The following is a 20,257-nucleotide window of genomic DNA, read 5'->3' on the forward strand; positions in this document are numbered from 1 at the left end:
CTTGGGAGTTTGGCTTGATCTATCAATATTGGAGCTTTGGACCCTGACTTGAGGATTCTGAATTTCTGACCTTGGAATCCTGAATTCTTCTATCCTGACCGGACACGATTGAGAAAAAGCCGGACAAGAACTGGACGCTGGACATGAACCAGACTTGACCCGAACCTGACCATAACAATAACATCAAGTAAAACTGACCTGAATCTGATGCAGACATAGCCGAACTTGACCTAAACTTAACCACAGTTTGATCTGGGCCCGCACCTAGTCCGAATCTCGTGTGGGCCTAGCCTAGACCTACATCTGACCAGAGGCCTCTTGCACCAAACTACCTAGCTAGGTAAAATCGAAAAACCGGTTTCAGAATAAGCTTATCTACAGGTGGTAAATTTGTTTGCAATAGCCCAATACATAATCCTACATATGCTTGCTAAATTTTGCACGCAAATGGTTACATTTGATACTTGGACTGGGAACACGATGCAAAACAATCCAAGCATTGGTGCAAGAGGATATTGGTGCAAGAGGCCTCTGGTGTGCATAACCGACTCAAAACTAACCCGACCCAAACTCTGACCCGGGCCCTACTTGTCACTTGACCTCAACGTGACCCGAATGCCAACCCGGACGCACGGGTCACGGTCTCGGGTCACGACGCCCGGTCACGACCCACGAACACGCCTCATATCACGCTGCGAGTCTAGCAGTGAAAGCCAGTGAGACGCCGCTGCATGCCATGAACAGTAGGAGGTGGTGAGTTGCAATATTGCACGTGCTGAAGCTACAGGAGGTCCTCTCGTGTGGAGGTAACGCCCGTGATTGGGCCGTAGCTGGGATAACGGTTCAATGGTTCAATTCGGTTCAGTCCGGTTCGGTTCAGCTTGGCTTGGTTTCAACATTTGATCTCATAGCGGTCCAAACGGAGAGCTCAAACTAAACGAGCTAGCATCGAGAGAATCTTGAGTTGCTAAGAATAGGTCTGTGCATTGGGAATCCCCGGCAAGTTCCCTGTATACAAGACTGTACTTTGAAAAGTAGGCACACACCAACACCCGAATAGGGACGACGATTTTAGGAAAAAAGAATGGGAAGGGGTGCTATTGAAAGTGAGGTATTGGAGCACTGTTAACCCATAGTTATCCGCTGCCTTGTATGACCCGTGCTCAATGTGCGTACATTTGAGCTGGATAGCACTTCTAAAATATACATTTTGCAATATGCACTAACTGGGCAGAGACTAGCGAATATCCACTACTCGACATGCGATATTTATGCAGCTGGGTTCTTGATTGTTGTACACGGTATAAAAAAGCAGTTGGATATTTACAGAGCAGTACGGAAATGGACTACCACCGTCTTTTTTGTCGGAAGTCCCGCGTTCCCACGCTCCATCGATTGTTCCCACGGTATTATTTGACCGGAAGCGGCCACCGGAAGTCAGTTTAAGTTCGGACGTCTGTTACTTCAGGTGGTTATGTCTCAGCGTGATGTCGCTAGGGGTGAATTAATTCATGATTCTTCATTTACAATGTCTAAGCAAATATAGCATGAAAGTGATAGAACTGTGGTGCAAAATGCAACACAAGTTATCATATGATTGTAGCTCATCTTCTTTCTCATTGCATCTCAACATTTGTGTCGAGCAAGTATTGTAGGTCATTACCTAGGCTGAAAAACGGTTCACAAACTCCTTTTCAGAAAAATATTGTAAAACCAAATGTCCTCTAAACAAAGACGATAGATTTTCGGTGACTCCGACTCTGACTCTGGCTTCCAAAATCGACTCCGCCTCCGACGCCGACTCATACACCGTTCTAGACGACTGGCGTTCCGCTCTTGTCCTCATCAGAATGCTCTAATTCCTCATTTCTCACTCGTCCTCTCGATTGAGAAATGAGGATATAGATGTACCATCAAATATTCTCAAGTGTTCACCCTCATTATCCTCTCGAGTCCTCAACTCGAGTCTTCACTAGAACCATCCGTTCCCGAGATAGCCCTAACCGGATCCCCGCACTCCGGACAGAAGATAGAGACAGGAAACGTCCCAACACGCAACGTGATTCAGGGTATTCACCAAATTCAACAGAAGTTGCAGGCTTGCAGGAATCCAACAGGCTTGCGAGAAACATTAGTCATTAGTGATGTCAAATACGAAAAATTTGGAAACCGATACCAAACCAAATACCAACCGAAACAATAGGAAAATACCGAAAACCGAACCGAATTTTAAAACTGATAGAAATACCAACTTTTTACCAAATTCTGAGCATCTTATACATTAGTGAAGCTTCCTTATACCAACAAAATACCAAATGCATAAGCTTTGAAATACCAAATACCAATTTAGTATCGGTTTGGTATCGGTATACCAAAAAGTTGTTATCCGATTGACACCACTAGTATAGTCATGCTTCACCACGCTGAGCTTGCTACTTGTTTTGCGTGTTTTTTTATTACGGAGCGAGCGAAGCGAGCGTAGTCTTTCCTTAGATTAACGGAAATTTCTGAGTATGAGCGGCCGGCCGGCCGTGGTCACGCTTTTGCGACGCTTATATCTCAGCAACCACTTGACCGATTTACATGCGGTAATTTTTGTAGGGTAGCTTCATTCCTTCTACCAAGTATTGGACTATTCCAGATGCATGTGGGTGACCCCTTATGCACGTGCCACGTGCAAAACGAAGAGGTGTCACTTTTGTAATTGTTGCAATATCTCGGTAACTACTTGGCCGATTGCGCTGAAAGTTGGCATGTAGGTAGGCACCCACTAGGCACTGCATATCCATGTGCCAGAGTTGGGGTGCTGCTGCACGTGCGCACGTGCAGGGGTCGTTTCCAGATCTCGAGAACGGCTGGACCGATGGCGCTCAAATTTGGTACACGGTTAGGGACCAGTTGGTAGGGTGCCGTGCACAAGTCAGTTGGGACCCATTTAGCACGTGCGCACGTGCAGGGTGCCGCTCCCAGATCTCGAGAACGGCTGGGCCGATTGTGCTCAAATTTGGCACATCGCTAGAAACCGGTCAGTAGGGTGCCGTGCACAAGTCAGTTGGAGGTACCCCCTCGAAATTTCGCACGTGCAAGACTCACCCCCTCGCTCGCTCCGTTAGTCGCCCCAAAAGGCGCTATACTGGTTATTATATATTTTTGTTATTGCTGCCATATAATTGCAGGAGATAATGCTGCTTGTTTGTTATTGTCTGTTCGGGTTACACAGCACGTCATCTGCGGGGTTAATTACTAAAGTTATTGTTTTTCCTTAATCCGTTCAATAAAGGGCTTCATCACGAAGTTCGTGGTTATCTTTGTCTTTCCGGGTCCATGTTGCTCCCAACCTTTCATCCTATCGCTGTCATTTTAGCTTTTTGTTGCATAAATTCTATCATCATCATTATTCAGCAGTTGTTGTCGTATTTGCTTTGTTTACATTGGTTTGCAGAAAAGGTAATTATTGCTATTTAATGACCTAGGTATGTATGTATATTGGCATAGCTCTCCACATATAATGTATCTGTTACAGTATAGCTATAGCCCAAATCGTAGCGGGGAAGGGGTTGGGATAGGCGTCAAAACACAGAGCAAGGCGCAATGCAGGGAGGCCCAATACAAGACGTCAAGTCAACCAGTTACTAGCGGGCGGGCCAGTACGGTGCAGTGTGGACACTCCCAAGCAGTGGGAAGGGGGGGAGGGGGCTCATGGCAGCGCATAGCAGCACGCAGGCGCACTGCGCGGCCCGCGGGCGGGGGGGGGCGGCCGGTCGAGGGGGGGGGGGGGGGGGGGGGGGGGCAGCGGGTGGCGGCCGGCCGGCCGTCCAAGGTCATTCGGCCCAGAGTCATGCGTGCCTGAGCAATCAATGTCTGCAGTGGAGGAGCCTGACGCAACCGGCCTGCGCGCTGGGGTTAGGACTGTCTAAAAGGGTAGGAACAGTGTCAGGGATGCACGAGCAGTTGTTTATTACAAATTTGAAACGAATCACAATGCTGAGCGAATAGGAAAGTCGGTTCATGATACGACTTGTAAGTTCATGATCACAATGCTGAGAGCGAATTGGAAAATCAGCTCGTGAGATGTGTTGACTTGATCATGCATCCCAGTTAGCTGATAGGGTTAGAGCAGCCGGGGAGGCACATGGCAAATTAATGGACCCCATCACTGATAAGGTATTCCAGGAATAACCTAGGGCCAACTAAATGGACCTGGCCCATCTGATAACACCGCACTAGACCGTCAGATTCTAGTTTGCCTGTTACCAAGTGGAAACTGAAGGTTTTCAGGGGAGAGATGCTTTATGAAGGCGAGACCAAATAGAAAAGTCTGCAAAGAAGATCGCCCAAGATGTGTTATAAAGATCCCCGTCGGCTCTAAAAACACGAATTACCTACCCACTAAGCTCAACGTTTTACGGAAGTATAGATCATACTTTTCCTCTAGTATCAGTCATCTCTCGACTTCGGCTACAGCTTTGACCTGCCGGCCGCCCCGCCCCCTACTTTTTGCTACCAGTATCAGCGGCAGCTTTTTACGCTGGTTTTTGCTAGAGCGACTGTGTTTGTGGTTTTTGCTGACGGCTGTTTTACTCCGATGTGTTTTGCTGCTCTTGTGATTGTTCAGTGATTTTCTCCGAAACAGCTGGCTGGAAATAGGCGAAACGGTTGGCCACAGATAGACGAAACAGCTGACTGTTCATGGACGAAACAGCTGACTGTTCATGGACGAAACAGCTGACTGTTCAGTGTTCATGGACGGAACAGCTGACTGCAGATAGACGAAACAGCTCGAAACAGCTCACAGCTCGTTGTAACAGTTGTTATATTCAGATTGAGGCCAAAAGAAGTGTTTAAGATCGCAACGGAAAAACTTGGATATTAGATTGAAACAGACCACTCTGAATTAGTTAGCAGTTTGAGACTGAGATGTGTTCTTACCAAAACGTTGGCCTTTTCAGTGCAAAAACAGTCACTCTGACCACGTGAAATGAGTGATATCAACACGCTTAAATAAATCACGTGTACGATATTTCGTTTATGGAATTGGCACCCATAAACCAACCAGGTTCGAATCGAATGTCCTAGTCGGAATGAATGTGATATTGAGCGGAACTATTTAACAGTAGTTAAAACCGTCCAGGAAAATAGATAAAACATGCGTTGACCCATGAAAACCCAGCCGACCGACTGCTTAGCTGATTTCGTTCAGCTGAGTATTGAGGAGTTCACTCCCAATGCTGGGCCAAATCTAATAAAACGACGTACTTTTCAAATACGCCGTGTGACCCAACGTGCATCCAAGCAAACAAAACTATTCCTGGGACATGCAATATACGAAATACGTAAAAAACATTATGAATTACATAGGTAGTTGTTTTCTGCAGCATAACTCTGCCAGTGCTGCTGAATTCATGATACGGTATTTATGGCACTGGACCCTAGTGGCCTCTCGGCACACCACGCCGAGTCAGCTGGCGCCTGGCGAGCAAGGTCATGGGGAGCGCACGCGCCGCAGCTGGGGTCAAAAGGTCACAGACGCCGGAGGGCGGGGCGGGGCGGGGAGGGGACGGGGGTGAGGGGGACGGTGCTGGTTTGCGAATGGATGAGATTGGGAACAAATGAAGGAAGATAACTGGATGTGTATAGAGTTAATTTCAATGCACGGGAATGAGCATATGTATTTGAGCATTAGCAAGAGCTCGTAAGTGGTCGATCAAATAAGAATGATTTTTCTCATTACATCTAGACACTTCTGGGCAAAAATAAAAAGAACTTGAATTACGAATAAATGCAAAATGCTAAGCAGCATTCGCGGGAACACATTGAAATATCAGCCCTTTACTCTTCAGACTTTCACTCCTCCTCTCCGCACCCGGGCAGACATACACATATACACATTCTCCAGTCATTGTTTACACAACGAGTGCAAGCGAGATGATACTAGGGGAACCCCCGGCTGGCGTGGGACGCCTCCCCCCACCCCCACCCCGGTGGTGCGGCACTGTGGCTTGATAAGGCATGTTTGCTGTGGCTCTCAGGATAGAGTCTGCCAGACAGAATAGAGCGCCTGGATTTGAGGCCCGACCTGCGATTAGAACTGCCAGACTACATGACATTGATATTGACAATGTAGTGACTAGTGTGGGATTTATTTATTTCCATTTCGTACTAATAAGCCCATGCAAAACATGGAAATCTATCTAAATTGTTAAATAGCAAACATAAAGTTCTAGGTGAAAATAAATAGGTATGCGACCGGGAAAAAAATGTTGAGTAAGTTAACAGTGATTTATTTGCAGAATTTGTTGGCGATTTGTTTCATTGAACGTGAGGACAATCCCTTTATGTATTAAAACTTAACGGCAACGAAGCACGAACATTTGTCTTCACTAACCTTCGATTCCTCACACTCATCCAACACACAAACAAATAAAAACAAACCACTTTTCTACAAACATGAGAAACTTGAAAAACTGACGCGGTTGCTGCGACCAACATTTAACATGTTGCATTTTGTAGGTACATATGTATGTTCAGGATTTCTGCCAGGGCTCTGTCTCGATTTCCGGATTGGGTGGTCTGACCGAAAAACGCACAGTGCGCACCCTTATATACATCAGGCTGCATTACGGAAGCGAAATTTTTGGGGTTCCATTGGACCCCCCGCGCTGGCGACCACCCTAATGAAAAGCTGTCGGATGCCATGGCCGTTCCATATTTATTTCATATTTAATACTTGCCCCGCCTGACATAAGCCACAAGCCGTGGCGACTTAAACACCATTTATGTACCGAATGTGAAGCCAGTTCTGTCTCGAATCTCACAAACGTGTTGCACATTCACACCAGGCGTTCCATTACTAAAACTAGACTGTTTCATGTTTAACAGTTCTCAACACCTGACACACCTATTTTGCCACCAGTCTTCTCTCACTTAGGACACAACTAATCTCCTTCTTCTGATACAGCGTCATTATGTCCTCACATCTCTTCGTGAGGACAGACGGATATCCCCGTGCGTCAGGTCGTCCACCAGCCCACACTTAAAGGGACTATCCCACCTTCTAAAATGTTGTTAAAACCAGTTAAATTGTGCCTGACTTTATAGTTTGGATGACCAGGAACACGGTTCTGGCATTTATTTTCATTAAACATCTTAGGCTTCCCATATTCCAAACACAAACTTTCAAATATGTGACGTCACAGCCCAAAATTACCTCCTTCCCCAGGCCACATTACTGTCATAAATCTGATTCTTTTTACTCTGTAGGCACCACACCAAAGTTCAGACCAAGTTTTAAGCGATTTTTCAACGAACAAACCCATTTAAATCAGAATGACTAAACGAGGTGACGTCACACTAACGGTCGCTCCATGCTGAAGATAGGGCCTTGTACAAGGCCCATTTTCAAATGAAGGGAACGAATTTCTTCAACACCAAGAGGCCGCGAGGGTTGCAACCTAGATAGATAGTGGTTTCTGAACCTCGCCGCAAACTTGGCTATCTCAACTCAAACCCCATGTTAAAGGTGGGATAGTCCCTTTAACGACAAGACCGTTTCTCGAAACAGCAGTCAGCAGATACTCTTCTCTCTGACACTAGCTGTCTCACACTTCTGAGAGTATTTATCCCAATTGTTTGACCGGATTTTAACACTAGTTAGCTCTACATTTGACACCACTTATTTGCTGTTTTGCACCAGTTATATTCCGCTTTGCACACAAGTATCTCTACTTATGTCGCCAGTTATCTTCCAGTTCTAACACTTCAATTCGAGAAACTCGCTTTCTAACCCCATCTCTCCCGTCTGTGTGTTCACAGGGAGCAGCCAGCGGCACTGTCTATCTCTGCCGGGACTGTGGCTGCAGTTTCCCGTCTCCAACCCAACTCCAAGAACATCACGCCTCTGCCCACGGAGCCACCAGAGCATCCACCGCCGCCGCCGCCGCGGGGGAGTCGGGAGTGATCCGGGTCACGGCACCAAGAGGAAGGGCCGAAGACGCTTCGTCGGCGCCCATGGCGGTAGCTTCGCACAGCTGGCCGCCTCACGATGGAAGGGAACGATCTGGGGGAGCTTGGAATGAGAAAGAGCGTCCCGCGAGACTACAGACGTATCTGCGATCACCTGATATGTATCTGCCGTCTCTAGTTGGGACAGGTCTCGGAGGCGGGCTGCTCGGGATGATGCCGCTACTCCGCGGCAGACATGGTCTGGGTTCTAGTGGCGAAGGGGACGGACGGGGACCGCTGAACCTTTCCGCTGGGGAAGGGACAGGTGGGGAGGCCTCGCCAGGAGCCACCGAGGAGCGGTCTGAACCATCTACACCAACACCGGTGGAGGAGGGAGGTCCCGTTACTTGCAAGGTGTGTACGAGGGTATTTGAAACGCCTGCGGCGCTGAAAGAACATGCCACTGTCCACCAAGGCGAGCGACCGTTCAAATGTGAGTACTGCGGGAAAGCGTTCAAATTCCGGCACCATCTCAAAGATCACTGTCGAATCCACACCGGCGAACGACCATTTGACTGCAAAATATGTGGAAAGAGTTTCGCGAGATCATCCATCTTGAAGACGCACACTAAGATCCACAGACAAGAAGAGAGACGATTCGAACTGGCCGCTCCATATTTGGGAGGTGGTGTGTCCGGTTTGAGTTCTGCGAGCCTGACGGAAGCACCACCAGGTCCGGCTGACAGACCGCCAGGAGGGGAGCGAAGCGACACAGCGGCAGCGGTGGGGGTGGCTAGTTCGCCCCCACCTCTTTCTCCACCAGGAGGATCACTTGATCAGGATCCTCTCGCTATCAAAATCGAACCAACTGAGCTGGGCCGCTCCGATACAGAAGATTCCAACACGGCACAATAGAAACACGCACCGCCGAAAGCAACGAATGTGATACGCAAGACGACCGTGCTGTCCTCTATCGCACCGGTACTGAACTGAAGCTTCGGAGAGGGCCGCTAGATGTCGGGTCGGGCGCTGCTTCCAGGAGGTTGATTAGACCTCCAGTCTTTCTGTTTTTGTTTTGGTAGCAAAGTGATGCTTACGGGAAGGGTATTGGAGAGGATCAGGGTATGGCGACGGAAGGCTGTTGATAGTTTACGGGGTTGACGATAGGTGGCACTTCAGTCGGTGCGGTCAGAGAGCGGGTCTTTCTATTTGTATCTGACGCATTTGAACTTTTTTTAGTTAATAGTGTTCACTGTAACGATAACATTGCTAATTTATTTCACAAATTTTAGCCTAACTCAAGCAGAAAATGCAAAGGATGGCAGAAGCTTGCGTGGAAAGAGATGTTCTGTTACGAATTTTTTAAGTATTTTGTCACAGCAATATCATCTTGTGGGTAGTTAAACCGAAATTCTCTAAAGACATTCAGCTCTGTTGAGTTCATTGCTCGTACAGACGGGTTGCCGCATGTACATGAGAAGTGAGTGCAGGTTCTGTGTCAACACAATCATTCATTTGAAGAAAAAATGGTAGCGATGGATACAAAAAGTGGTACATCTTCATCAAAGCTATTCAATTTAATGATCATCCAAATAATTCTAAATGACCATAAAAAGTCACAAACGGATAGTGCGTCGTGAAATTCCTGCTTGTTTTCTATAGAGAAAGCGATAAATTGATTCTGGGTCTATTTTGTACCGATAAATCGGTACAAAATAGGAGACTCCATAACAATAATAAAAGTAACCATTTAAAAAAAGAAAGTCGTGGGGCTTTCATACAATAACACCTATTCCTCTCCAAGCGTCGAAGACAGAGCAACATGTTGGCATTCATGAATACGTGAGAAACTGCAGAAACCCCTTTAACAACATATTTTTTGCGATTCAAGTAAAAGTGTGATTGCTTGTTAAAAGCTCTTAATTAGAACAACCTTACAGACAAACTCGACTTCTTTTCTGGTTATTAGCCGTCAAATGCACTAAACACTAACCAGAAAACGGGGCATCCCAGTCTGGTTGTAATCAATTTTCATTCTTTTCTAAATGGTTCTAAAATCCTTACAGGATAAATTAACATTATTGAAACAGCAAATTAATTTTCAGAATACGCTGTGATCTTCACAGTTGGATTTTAATGCTTTGGTATAGATTTAAATACATTTTAATGATGGGATAAAACATTTAAATAGATCGAAGTGAAATGTTTGATTTGGGATGTTTGCCAACGGGAGAGAGCTTTGTGTTAATTACTGGAGACTGAAGCGGCTAAGATGATTCAAAATAAAATAAATACAACTTGAGGATTACCATCTCCCCCCGCCCAAAGAACAAGCAATTCTCAACGCCGGAGAACCTTGGTTTAAAAAGGCAGAAGTATTATCATTCTAATAGGAAAACAACAGCACTGCAATTTCTTGGGGTTTATTGATAAACATATTAGCTCAAACTTCTGAGTATTGGAAATTATGTGTGCGATTAAAAACAAATGTATCGAATCTCGTATTAGGTGGGACAATTTAAGTCTTCCTCAAAAGGCAAAATAGCCGCGAAACATGACAAAATGTAGAAAAATTTGTAGTAGCGCAACTTGAGTTTCACCTTCAATTTTGACATTTCCTAGAAAATGCACTTTTGCAGTTATTTGTTACAAAGTTTAATGCGGTAGGTAAAACAGAAAAATTGAACAGCGACCACAAAATCAACGAAAGACATTGCCAATTTTAGCTTCAAGTAGTTTTAAAAGCTACATCGTGCGACATTTATGTCATTGCTACTCTAATTTATGTCTCGGCGCTATATAAAACCAGACTTTGAAACCCGAAACCACAGTTTGAACGCCAGAAACTACTATTATGAAACTCCAGAGCTATTTCAACTTGTTTCAGCAGTGAGCATTAGGTTACGTTTCAGAAAAATATGTGCGCCTTGACTACAAGGACGGGAAGGATTCCATCAAGCCGATGAAAGTTCTGTAAGTTGCTTGCGATGGTGAATGGGACTGAGTAAGTTTCATATGACATCCGATAAATAGTTTATTTTATTTGTCGGGAAAAATCCGACCAAATCCATAATTGAGGCTTAAAAATATGAAACAGCTTGGCAATGCTTCGATAGTTGGTAGGCTCCTGTCGTTTTAGCATTTCATCTTTCTTCGTATCAGTGAAGTTCATGGTATTGTGTCCCTTTATTTTCTTATCTTGTAAACACAATTGATTCTACCCACGAACATAATTGATTCATTTTATCTCAATGCCACCCCGTTTATTTTCATTCCCTCTCGGCCCCCCTTTGGTAGCACTGTGTGATGTTGGCAGCCTGCCAATTCAGGGAAGAAATGTGATAGGATTGGGAAGAAGGCGGCCATCTTGGCAAACAGCTGGTCGTGTTTAGAGCAAGCGAGAAGTGCCCCGTTCAAACACTCGCGCGCGCCGACGTTGGAAAGTCTGTGATATTTACCGTACTGTGCGACGGTGCTGCCGCCCTGCGGCCGGCGGTGGGACTTGAAGTTGTCGGACTGGCCGGCAGATGTCTCGCCGAGCGGATAGGGTTTGTTATGTTTGGATGTCAGGTAGGAATTGGAGTCGTAACATAGCAGCAGTGTTGACCTTGGATGGACGGAAACAGACTGATTCCCATTAGCCTACCAGACCCAGCGGCGGCGGGCGGTACTCGCAGTTCACTCAAACGCCGACAGGTGGCACGAGTGGCGCCGCCGTCCGCTGATCCCCCTAGTTTAAGCCATAGCGATTAACACAACAGTGATGTTCGAGTGACTGTGACTAGAAACGTCGCGCCATGTTCGAACAGAATCAACCACACACCTGGACTTCAACGACCTTGACCTGGCCTGGGTCAAGGTCACCTGTGACCCATAGCGGAGTGTTGCGCCGGTTTACCGTACCGTCCGTATTGTCTCATTTTTGTAAGACGATTACAAAATAACGCGTTACTGACGCAAGAATAGGGAATTTTGTATGTCGCCAGCATTATCTGTATCCAAAAAATGGCTGTTTTGTGTCCTAAAACCGTTTACTTCTAGACTCAAGTCCGTTACGCGTTGTTTTGTTTTCGTCCATCTCTGCCAGCGTTCGTTGACCGAGCAGTTTCAGAGTTTTGGCTGTAGATGTCGCGTCGATCGCGCCGCTAGGTGGCAGGCCGAGCGCTCGGTAACTGAAGCTGCTTCTGTTGCCCGAAATAGTGAGAGTAATGCTTCAATAAACTGCTCCCTGGAGGTCCGGGTGTTTGAGTTGACGTGGCCCGCGTAGAGGCTAGGTGTAAAACTGGCAGGTGCTTTAGATTTTCGGGTTGAGACCATGCGAGTGAAATTCTAGATGTTTGAATTTCGGAGGTAGGTATCCCACGTAGAGGCTGCTTGTAGATATCTGGGCGTCTGGATGCTTGAGGTATCCGCCCACGCAGAAGCTACATGTAGAATTAAAAAGGTCAGAATGTTTAAAGTGCTCCGGTTAGAGGCTACGTGACCAGAACTAACGTAACTCTATGTGAGGTGCCCCGGTGTAGTATATTAGCTCATAACCAAAATAACTCAGAAATAATCCAAGATTCACCAGAAGCCAATTGAAAAACAACACCGGTGCAGTCTGCGCGCCTGCCTAGTCGCGATTCCAGCCGGACGCCGGTGAAAACAGGGCGCCGGAGGGCATATTTGGTCACGTGACTATTAAGAAATTCTCCCACTCAACGCCTTTTACACGGTGGTTGTCACGTGGTTTGTGCGAGTGAATTTCAAGAGCCTTGATCAAATCGCCCCAGGCGCCCTGTTTTCACCGTCACGACTTCAGCCGCAGTGCTCTGCTGTCGCCAAGTCACTCAGCTGTTGCGACCGGCCGCTCAGCTGAGCCCGCCGGCCAGGCGAGACCTTGAAAGGTCAAGGGGTCAGACGGTACCGGCCACCGCGCGGTCTGCGCGACGCATGAAAGAGGAGGAGATACGACACTACATATACTCGGGAAGTACATATAATAGCGAGCTAACGTTTATTATGGGTGAATGTGGACAAGAGTTGGGTGATTGATTTGCCCTAGGTAGAGGCTATGCTAGAAGATGTAAGTATGATATCGATGATTGATATAAAACAGGCTGTCAGAAAGATAGCTAATTTAGTTCAGCACGCTCAAAGGGCTCTTGACACCGCGGTATTATAACGAGCAGCATAGCAATTACTATAGCTCAGTGTGACCTATCATAGTTATTGTACGCATAATTCTATCATATCATAGACTATTATCATATCATAAACTATTGTATGTAGATTGTAGGTTCATCAGCCATATAGGTACGCTAGTTTGCAGGGCCACACCACGTTTTATTTCATTGCTGCTGCAACTCAGAACTCGCTTTTTTAGCGAACACTTGAAAAGATGCAGCACCGCAATTCTACCCAGCTTAGGGATGTCAATTAAAGAAAATCAGGATACCGATACCAAACCAAATACCAACCAAAACCCATGGGAAAATACCGAAACCAAAGCAACTTGGGAATACCAGGAAAATACCAACTTTTTACCAAATTCACAGACCTATATATTAGTGTAGTGTGGATTCATAATACCTACAAAATACCAAAACATAAGGTTTGAAATACCAAATACCAAGTTGGTATCGGTTTGGTATCGGTTTACCAAAAAGGCGGTATCTGATTGACATCTCTAATCCAGCTCCAATATTTCGTCCATAGATGTCACTACAGTCGAACGCCTGCACTGAAACTGCACCGCATGACAATGAAGTTATATTCGCCGTCCATAGATCTATGGATACTACAGGCGCTGATGGTCCTGCCATCTATGGCAGGACCATCAGCGCCTGTAGTGAAACTGCACCGCAAAGCATTGTAGTTATTCTTCCCGTTCACAGGTAGCAGCACTATCTATCACCCGAAATCACACCACCGCACTTTCTAATTCCATCCGCGGCCGATAGATGACAGCACCAGTACGCACCTGAACGTGTAGCCTGTACCGCACCGCGCGGCGTTTTAGTTCTCACTCCCGCCCACAGATGGCATTACTAGTAAGCGCCTGAAGGTAGACTGTGCCGGCGGACAACCAACTCTCCAGCAACGCTCTTGCTATGGTATCAGAGCATATAATGGTAGCACGACCGAGAGGTTGTTGTCTTCTTTATGGTACTAAACGGAAAGTATACGATTGCATAAAAGGGTGAATTCACCGTAATTCTGATATTTTAACCCTCGCCGGACCTATTGGTTTTCTACATACGCGCCGGCCGAGGGGGGGGGGCGGGTACGACCCCCCTTCGCCGTTTCGCCCCTGGTGGAGCTAGCGCGTCGCGGAAAAAACGAGCATGTGCGCCGTTACGAGACGCAGAGATTGGTACCCGATTTTAGGGTCCTAGGTCAGGGGTCGGCAAATGGTGGGGCATGCCCCCTTTGGGGGCAATGGAGCCCTTTCGGTGGGGGTAATGAGGGATTCTGAGAAAGCCTATCTTTTTAGAGTTTGTGTAGCTCCAGTGATGGAGCCATCCTGACTGTTGCATCCCAGGGTTCAAAGATTAGCCCAGGCCAAAGGCACAGCACACATTGATTAGATACCAATTTTCACGTACCTGCTCGCCTCACCATCTCACCCCTCCGTACAGTCGTACAAAAGCAGCTGCAACTTTTAACCGTCGCCCGTCTGTTGGCGTTTCAACAGCCGCCAACGTAAGGGGGAGGAGTCGATCGGACCCCCGCGGCCTCTCGGACTCTGAGATGGAGCTGTGCATAAAAAAGACGAGCGTGCTACCCGTGACAATAGGAAGCCGCTGCTGCCCATTTTTAAGGTCCTTGGTCATTCCGTCTCATTCAAGAGGGCAATGACAAGTGTCGAGAAAATCGGGACCAAGGCCCTATATACCGGGACACGCTATAACTTCTTGAAGTGAGATTTTATGGCTCAAGATGATCTCCAGAAAAAGCTCATAAGCCAACGGTTATTATGGGTCCAGAGGCCAGTTTTACCAACAGAAAAATAGCCGCCTGCCGGAATTTTTTGCCTAAAGATCGTTTCACATATGGAGCGTAAACGGTAAAGCCCTATCCGCTTACGAGCCCATCGCGTTTACGCTCCATATGTGAAGCGGTCTTGATGCAAAAATTCCGGCAGGCGGTTATTTTTCTGTTGGTAAAACTGGTCTCAGGTCATGATATTTTCCGGGCTGGTAAAAAAAAAAAAAAATGATGGGCTCGAGGGTACAATTTGGTCGTGATCCAATGCCTTTTACGTGAGCTTTTAACGAAAAAACCGCCCGCCGCCCCTATACGTACAAGGGTTAAATGGGATATAGCATAGGCGGCGGAACGGGGAGGGCACCGGGGCACCGTGCACCCTTTGATTTTTGCATTTTAACATTAGCCCTATGGGCGTTGCATGGAAAGAATGGGACCAAAAGTCGGCAGTGCCCCCCCCCCCCCCTCCCCCTTAATTGAAGGTGTTCTGCCGCTACTGGGATAGGTATAGGTATTAAATGTTTTGTGGAGGAAGTGTCATGTTTTAAATCTGATGCATTGGAAATGCACAAATACCCAAAGAGTTCCAGGACGGTATGGAATTTCAGTAAACTTGGTTGTGTCAGCAATGGGGTCTGGTAGGTGGGGGTAATGGCCCCGCCTGGCGCCCAAAAAGGGGGCACGACCCCGAATGACCTGCCGACCACTGTCCTAGGTCAACCGGTGACCTCTGAGGTCAGGTCAAGTGCCCCAAGGTACGGTTCAGTTTTTGGTGAATAACTTCGCAAAAAACGGCCGCAGAGCCGCGATTTTGGCAGCATCGTGTTCGCCTCGATCAGGCGCGTCGAATGATATACTTTTGTTCGGGTCAGGTCAACTTAGGGTGTTGACCTCAGGTCAAGGTCAGGTCAGCACCCCCAGGTCACGAAATTGGTCGAAAGAGGTCATGTCGCATATCAATCGATTCGGCAGGTCTTCCTGAGATCATTGGTGGCTTTCCCGACTCGCTAGCTCAATTTGATCGGGAGTTATTGACGAAAAACTCATATGACCTTGATGACGTCATAAATGACGTCACGAAAGGTCAACATTGCAAAAGTGACGCATCTAACCTTGCAAGGAGTGCATCAAATCACGATTCTGTGTGCTAGAGATAGTTGGAGATCGTTCCCGGCGCCAGAATAGCAGTTCTCATTTTTTCCCATTGACTTATAATGGTGAGGTCACAAAATGACCTGACCTAATATGACCTTAAGGAAAAATCCGAGATAAACAAGCTGTGAGACTCATAATGGATACTAGGTCCTGCAAGTTTCTTTTCCCTGTGACATCTCCTCTGGCAGTGAGGGCGTTGCGAAGTTGCGACATCTGAAGACCGTGCAGAGGTTCACTTATGACGTCATAGGTCAGTGACCTGACCTGACCCAAAAATGCGGTTGGTGTCAAAAGATCCGGCTTGAATCATTCAGCTCTCTATCGCCAGCGTGTTCGGAGCTATCGCGAAAAAACCTATGGGGGGCGGCACCCGCCCCCCCCCCCCCCCCCCGATCGGCCGGCGAGGGTTAATCAAAATGTTCAGCGGCACCAACTGACGCCAGACTCGACTTCATCAATAACGACAGATATATAATTTCCAGAAAATAACCAAGGGCGAGTGCGTATATTCACATAAAGCGTTCGGATCATATACAAAATAAAACCATACGGGTACACATCCCGTGATCGTACGCACAGCGCATATGACCCTGCTCTGACAAAAACAGCACCATTCACCCGTCAACTATAGCAGTAGCGGACTTATTATCACTATGGGGTGCTGTATCGTTATAACTCTAGCGTCACGGTCAAGGACACATCAACACAGTGAAGCCACCGATAGCTGAGCATTAGCATGGCGTTTCGCTTACACTTATGTGTGACGTCAGACATATGACGTCACGAACTCTCATAGCATAACACTGGCACCTGCAAATGGCAATAAGACGTTCAGCGTGTGACATAATGTCATTCAATCCAGCCGTTTTACGTTACCAAACACTTCATAAACGCTTGTATTTACCACATATATGGTACGAATGCTAATCTTTTGATTTATGATTCCAAATCCCTCTTGTTCCTTGAGGCTGTAGAAATCCTGAAACCCCTCCTGAGTGTTGACTCTTGATTACCTACCTCAATCCTGAATTTTCCTGAATTCTGACTTTCCCTGGCTTTACCATTCCTTGCCCTGATTCTATATATGGCCATGACTTGATTTAACCCTACAAAACAATGCACAGGTATTCTAGCATATCACTAAGACATTTGCTATAGTACGAACTACGTAGCCTGCAAATATTACAGGCACGAATGTGCCCTATTGAACTAAATTATCGTCTGCGTTCACATAGAGCAATATCATCCGTCCGGTCCAAAAAGCAACACGGGTTCACAAACTGTCAAAGGTATTGCACAATAATGAAATATGAAGAAAGACACAACATTAACGTAAACTTAGACTAGCTATACAGCTTGCGTTCCATGTTCGCTTTCTCAGTAGGTAATTGCACTCGCCGACGCCACAAAACATCTATTTATGAATGGCTCTGACAAAACTCTTGCTCGCAAGTTTGCTGGAAGCCACGATCTAATGTCCTGTTTTTCTATCCACAAATCAGCAGAATAATATCAGACATTTTCTTCAAAATACGTACACGTTGTGGTTCTAATATATCCAACAAAATATTTATCTGTCTAAGCAGTATGCGCTTTTTAATGATGAATATTATTTTTCCCCGATAAATTTGTCCGTATTATACTGATTGGCTTCATTTGTGAATGTTGAACGTTACAAGTTGTTTGACAGATATAAGTTTGCAATAAGCTCTCAAGTTTGGCGCACTTCACACAAATAACAAAGAGCATTCAGCTCTTAGCATAGGCTGTATCAATAAAGAAATAATAAAGTGCATACCATCTTAGACCAAAAGACGTCCAGCATACTCTACTGTGTCAGGAGCAGGTTTTGACGACCGTTAAATCACTCTCTCCTTTCCCTTCTTCTTACATATCCACTTACAGACCTGACATAGTTATATCACAAAACAAACAATAAGACCGTGGCTCCATCGTGAGACATAACAACACCCCAAGCAGAGGCTACAACAACAGAATTTGGCAGTTCAATACCGTCGAAGACTGCGCAGAGGCTACAAGAAGTGCGGGCGGTTGAGACTGCGTAGAGGCTATGAAGAGAGTCACTGGTAGTAAGGCTAATATCTAAGGCTGCGTAGAGGCTAAAGATGCGGTTTGACACTCACGGTAGAGACTATTTCTGCGGAGTCCAAAGTGGTGCGAAGTTTGCCGTCATATCTGAAAATGCAGCACATTCGGGGCGTCAATTTACAAAAAGTTAAAGAATCACGATAGCGACTACGATATACTTGGGTCATTGCGTAGCATTTACCACGAATTATGATCACAAAGAAGGCAACTCGGCCGCAAATATGTTATGATAACATATGAGGCCATCGAGGGAGTTTCACATGGGGACACACCACACTAACACAGGCTGGAATTGTCAAAGGCTCCGACATAATAGACAGACCGCTAAAAGTAAACCGATTTTAGACAAGTTTCGCATATTCGTAGCTCTAGGGTAACCCACTGTCTACTAAATACCCATTCTACGTTAAATAACATTTCCTTAATCTGCAGATGAAAACGTTTACACGTTTCTTTACCTGTATATCAAGAGTCGACGCCACGCTCCAGGCGGCAGTGAAGTCGACAGAGCCCTCCAAGTAACAAACTCCACGAACTCCCAGTCAGCTCTCTCAGCTGAAGCGGCTGCTGGTCGACATGGTCTTGCCAAAGTTGATGAAGATGCTGGCATCGTCGGTGAACTTTCCCCACGAACCGAACGGTACTACCACGCAGGATATGTTGTCGTCGGCAGAGTAAGAGAGGGCCTGTGGGGGAGAGAGAGAGAGTTAGAGAGGAGAGAGAGGGAGGGAGGGAGGGAGGGAGGGAGAGGGAGGGAGAGAGGGAGAGGGAGAGAGGGAGAGGGAGAGAGAAGGGCTTCTTCCACAGGAGGGCCGGGACAGGGGTAAAGACCCAATGAAAAAGTAAATCACTTAAATAAACTGGGCTTTATCTCATCCAGGTGGAATCCCGTCCAAGTGACGTCAATATGACGTCACATTATGTACTCCCCACCTGATCAGCTAGCTGTGCAACGCCCTCTGGCGGACTGCGGCTGCCTTTGATGACGTCAATATGACGTCACTTCCCCACCTGATCAGTCAGCTGTGCGGCTCCCTCTGGCGGGCTGCGGCTGCCCCTGATGACGTCACATATCTCCTGGTCGCTCATCACGTGATTTATTCCGTCTGAGGTGAGCACTAGAAAGGCGTCCCGGCCGTGCTTCACCTGGGGATATGAAACGGGGGGAAACGTCATAATGTAGAAACGAGACAATGAAGAACATAGAGAGACAACGGTGCATAACAATTAAGAAAGAGTAGGAAAGATTGGGAAAGTGATTACGTTTAACGACCTACAAAAGTCACATACATAGCTCTAGTGACCTTGTATATCTCCAGTGACATTTCTTAGGTCTTAAGCATCAGTTAGCTCATACACCGAACTACAAACCTAATGACCTCTAATGGCCCTGCATGCTGACTTCATGTGACCTTATATATTGGGCCTAGAGTGACATTTTATAATGACCCCCAGTGACCTCATATAATGACATCTAGCGATATTACATACCTGAGCAAAGTAACCTCATACACTGAACTCAGAAATCAGAGCTTGCATTATATTGTGACCTAAAGTGACCTTATATACTGACCTCAACGAGCCATATGAACTGACCTCACCTCACCTAACCTCTAACACTGCTCTCGAGTGTCCCCACAGTGATCTTTTGACCTCCAGTGACCTGTTCTACTGACCTCCAGTGACCTGGTGTCGGGAAAAAGCGGTAACCCCGGACCGTTTGAGATGGAGATCTCCGATACTTCTAGTCATCGCCAGTCTACCGTTGACCATGTGACGACCAACTTCATCGACAGTCACGTGACCACCCGACGCCTCCACCCGGCGCTGTGAGAAACGGTCACGTGATCATGGGGATCGTAAGTGGCATTGGTTCACAACGGATAGGGGTTGAAAGATATGGGTTGGAGACTTCCATTTCACGTCTACCTGGACGGCGGCTGCGTCTGTCTGGCCGCTGGCGACAGCTAACCTTAGACCCGTGTAGCTTGGAAGTCTCCGTCCAACAGTTCCACGCCAGTCTCTACCCATATAGTTCGAAATCGAAATGTCTAATGAGTGCAATAGGATAAATGCACTT

The 20,257-nt window shown here is 46.6% G+C and overlaps 2 protein-coding genes across 2 annotated transcripts in view; one reads left to right on the forward strand and one right to left on the reverse strand.

Moving 5' to 3' along the window:
- The window catches only part of LOC122372680 (zinc finger protein 316-like), a 61,647-nt gene extending 49,472 nt beyond the window's left edge, over nt 1–12,175 (forward strand). Inside the window, exon 7 of the mRNA XM_043350192.1 lies at nt 7,813–12,175. Within this exon, the coding sequence (XP_043206127.1) occupies nt 7,813–8,856 (1,044 nt within the window). The 3' untranslated portion in view covers nt 8,857–12,175. The remainder of the gene's footprint in view (nt 1–7,812) is intronic.
- A 4,385-nt stretch (nt 12,176–16,560) lies between these two features.
- Nucleotides 16,561–20,004, reverse strand: LOC122372682 (protein phosphatase 1K, mitochondrial-like; the record flags this gene model as incomplete). The annotated part of the gene is made up of 5 exons (XM_043350194.1): nt 16,561–18,264; nt 18,636–18,863; nt 19,189–19,323; nt 19,669–19,682; nt 19,854–20,004. Coding segments are annotated over 4 exons (435 nt in total), but the record flags the coding sequence as incomplete, so codon positions are not given.
- Nucleotides 20,005–20,257: the final 253 nt, after the last annotated feature.

The sequence above is a fragment of the Amphibalanus amphitrite genome, unplaced genomic scaffold (assembly GCF_019059575.1).
Source record: "Amphibalanus amphitrite isolate SeventyFive unplaced genomic scaffold, NRLGWU_Aamphi_draft 001386F_arrow, whole genome shotgun sequence".
Taxonomy (NCBI): Eukaryota; Metazoa; Arthropoda; class Thecostraca; order Balanomorpha; family Balanidae; genus Amphibalanus; species Amphibalanus amphitrite.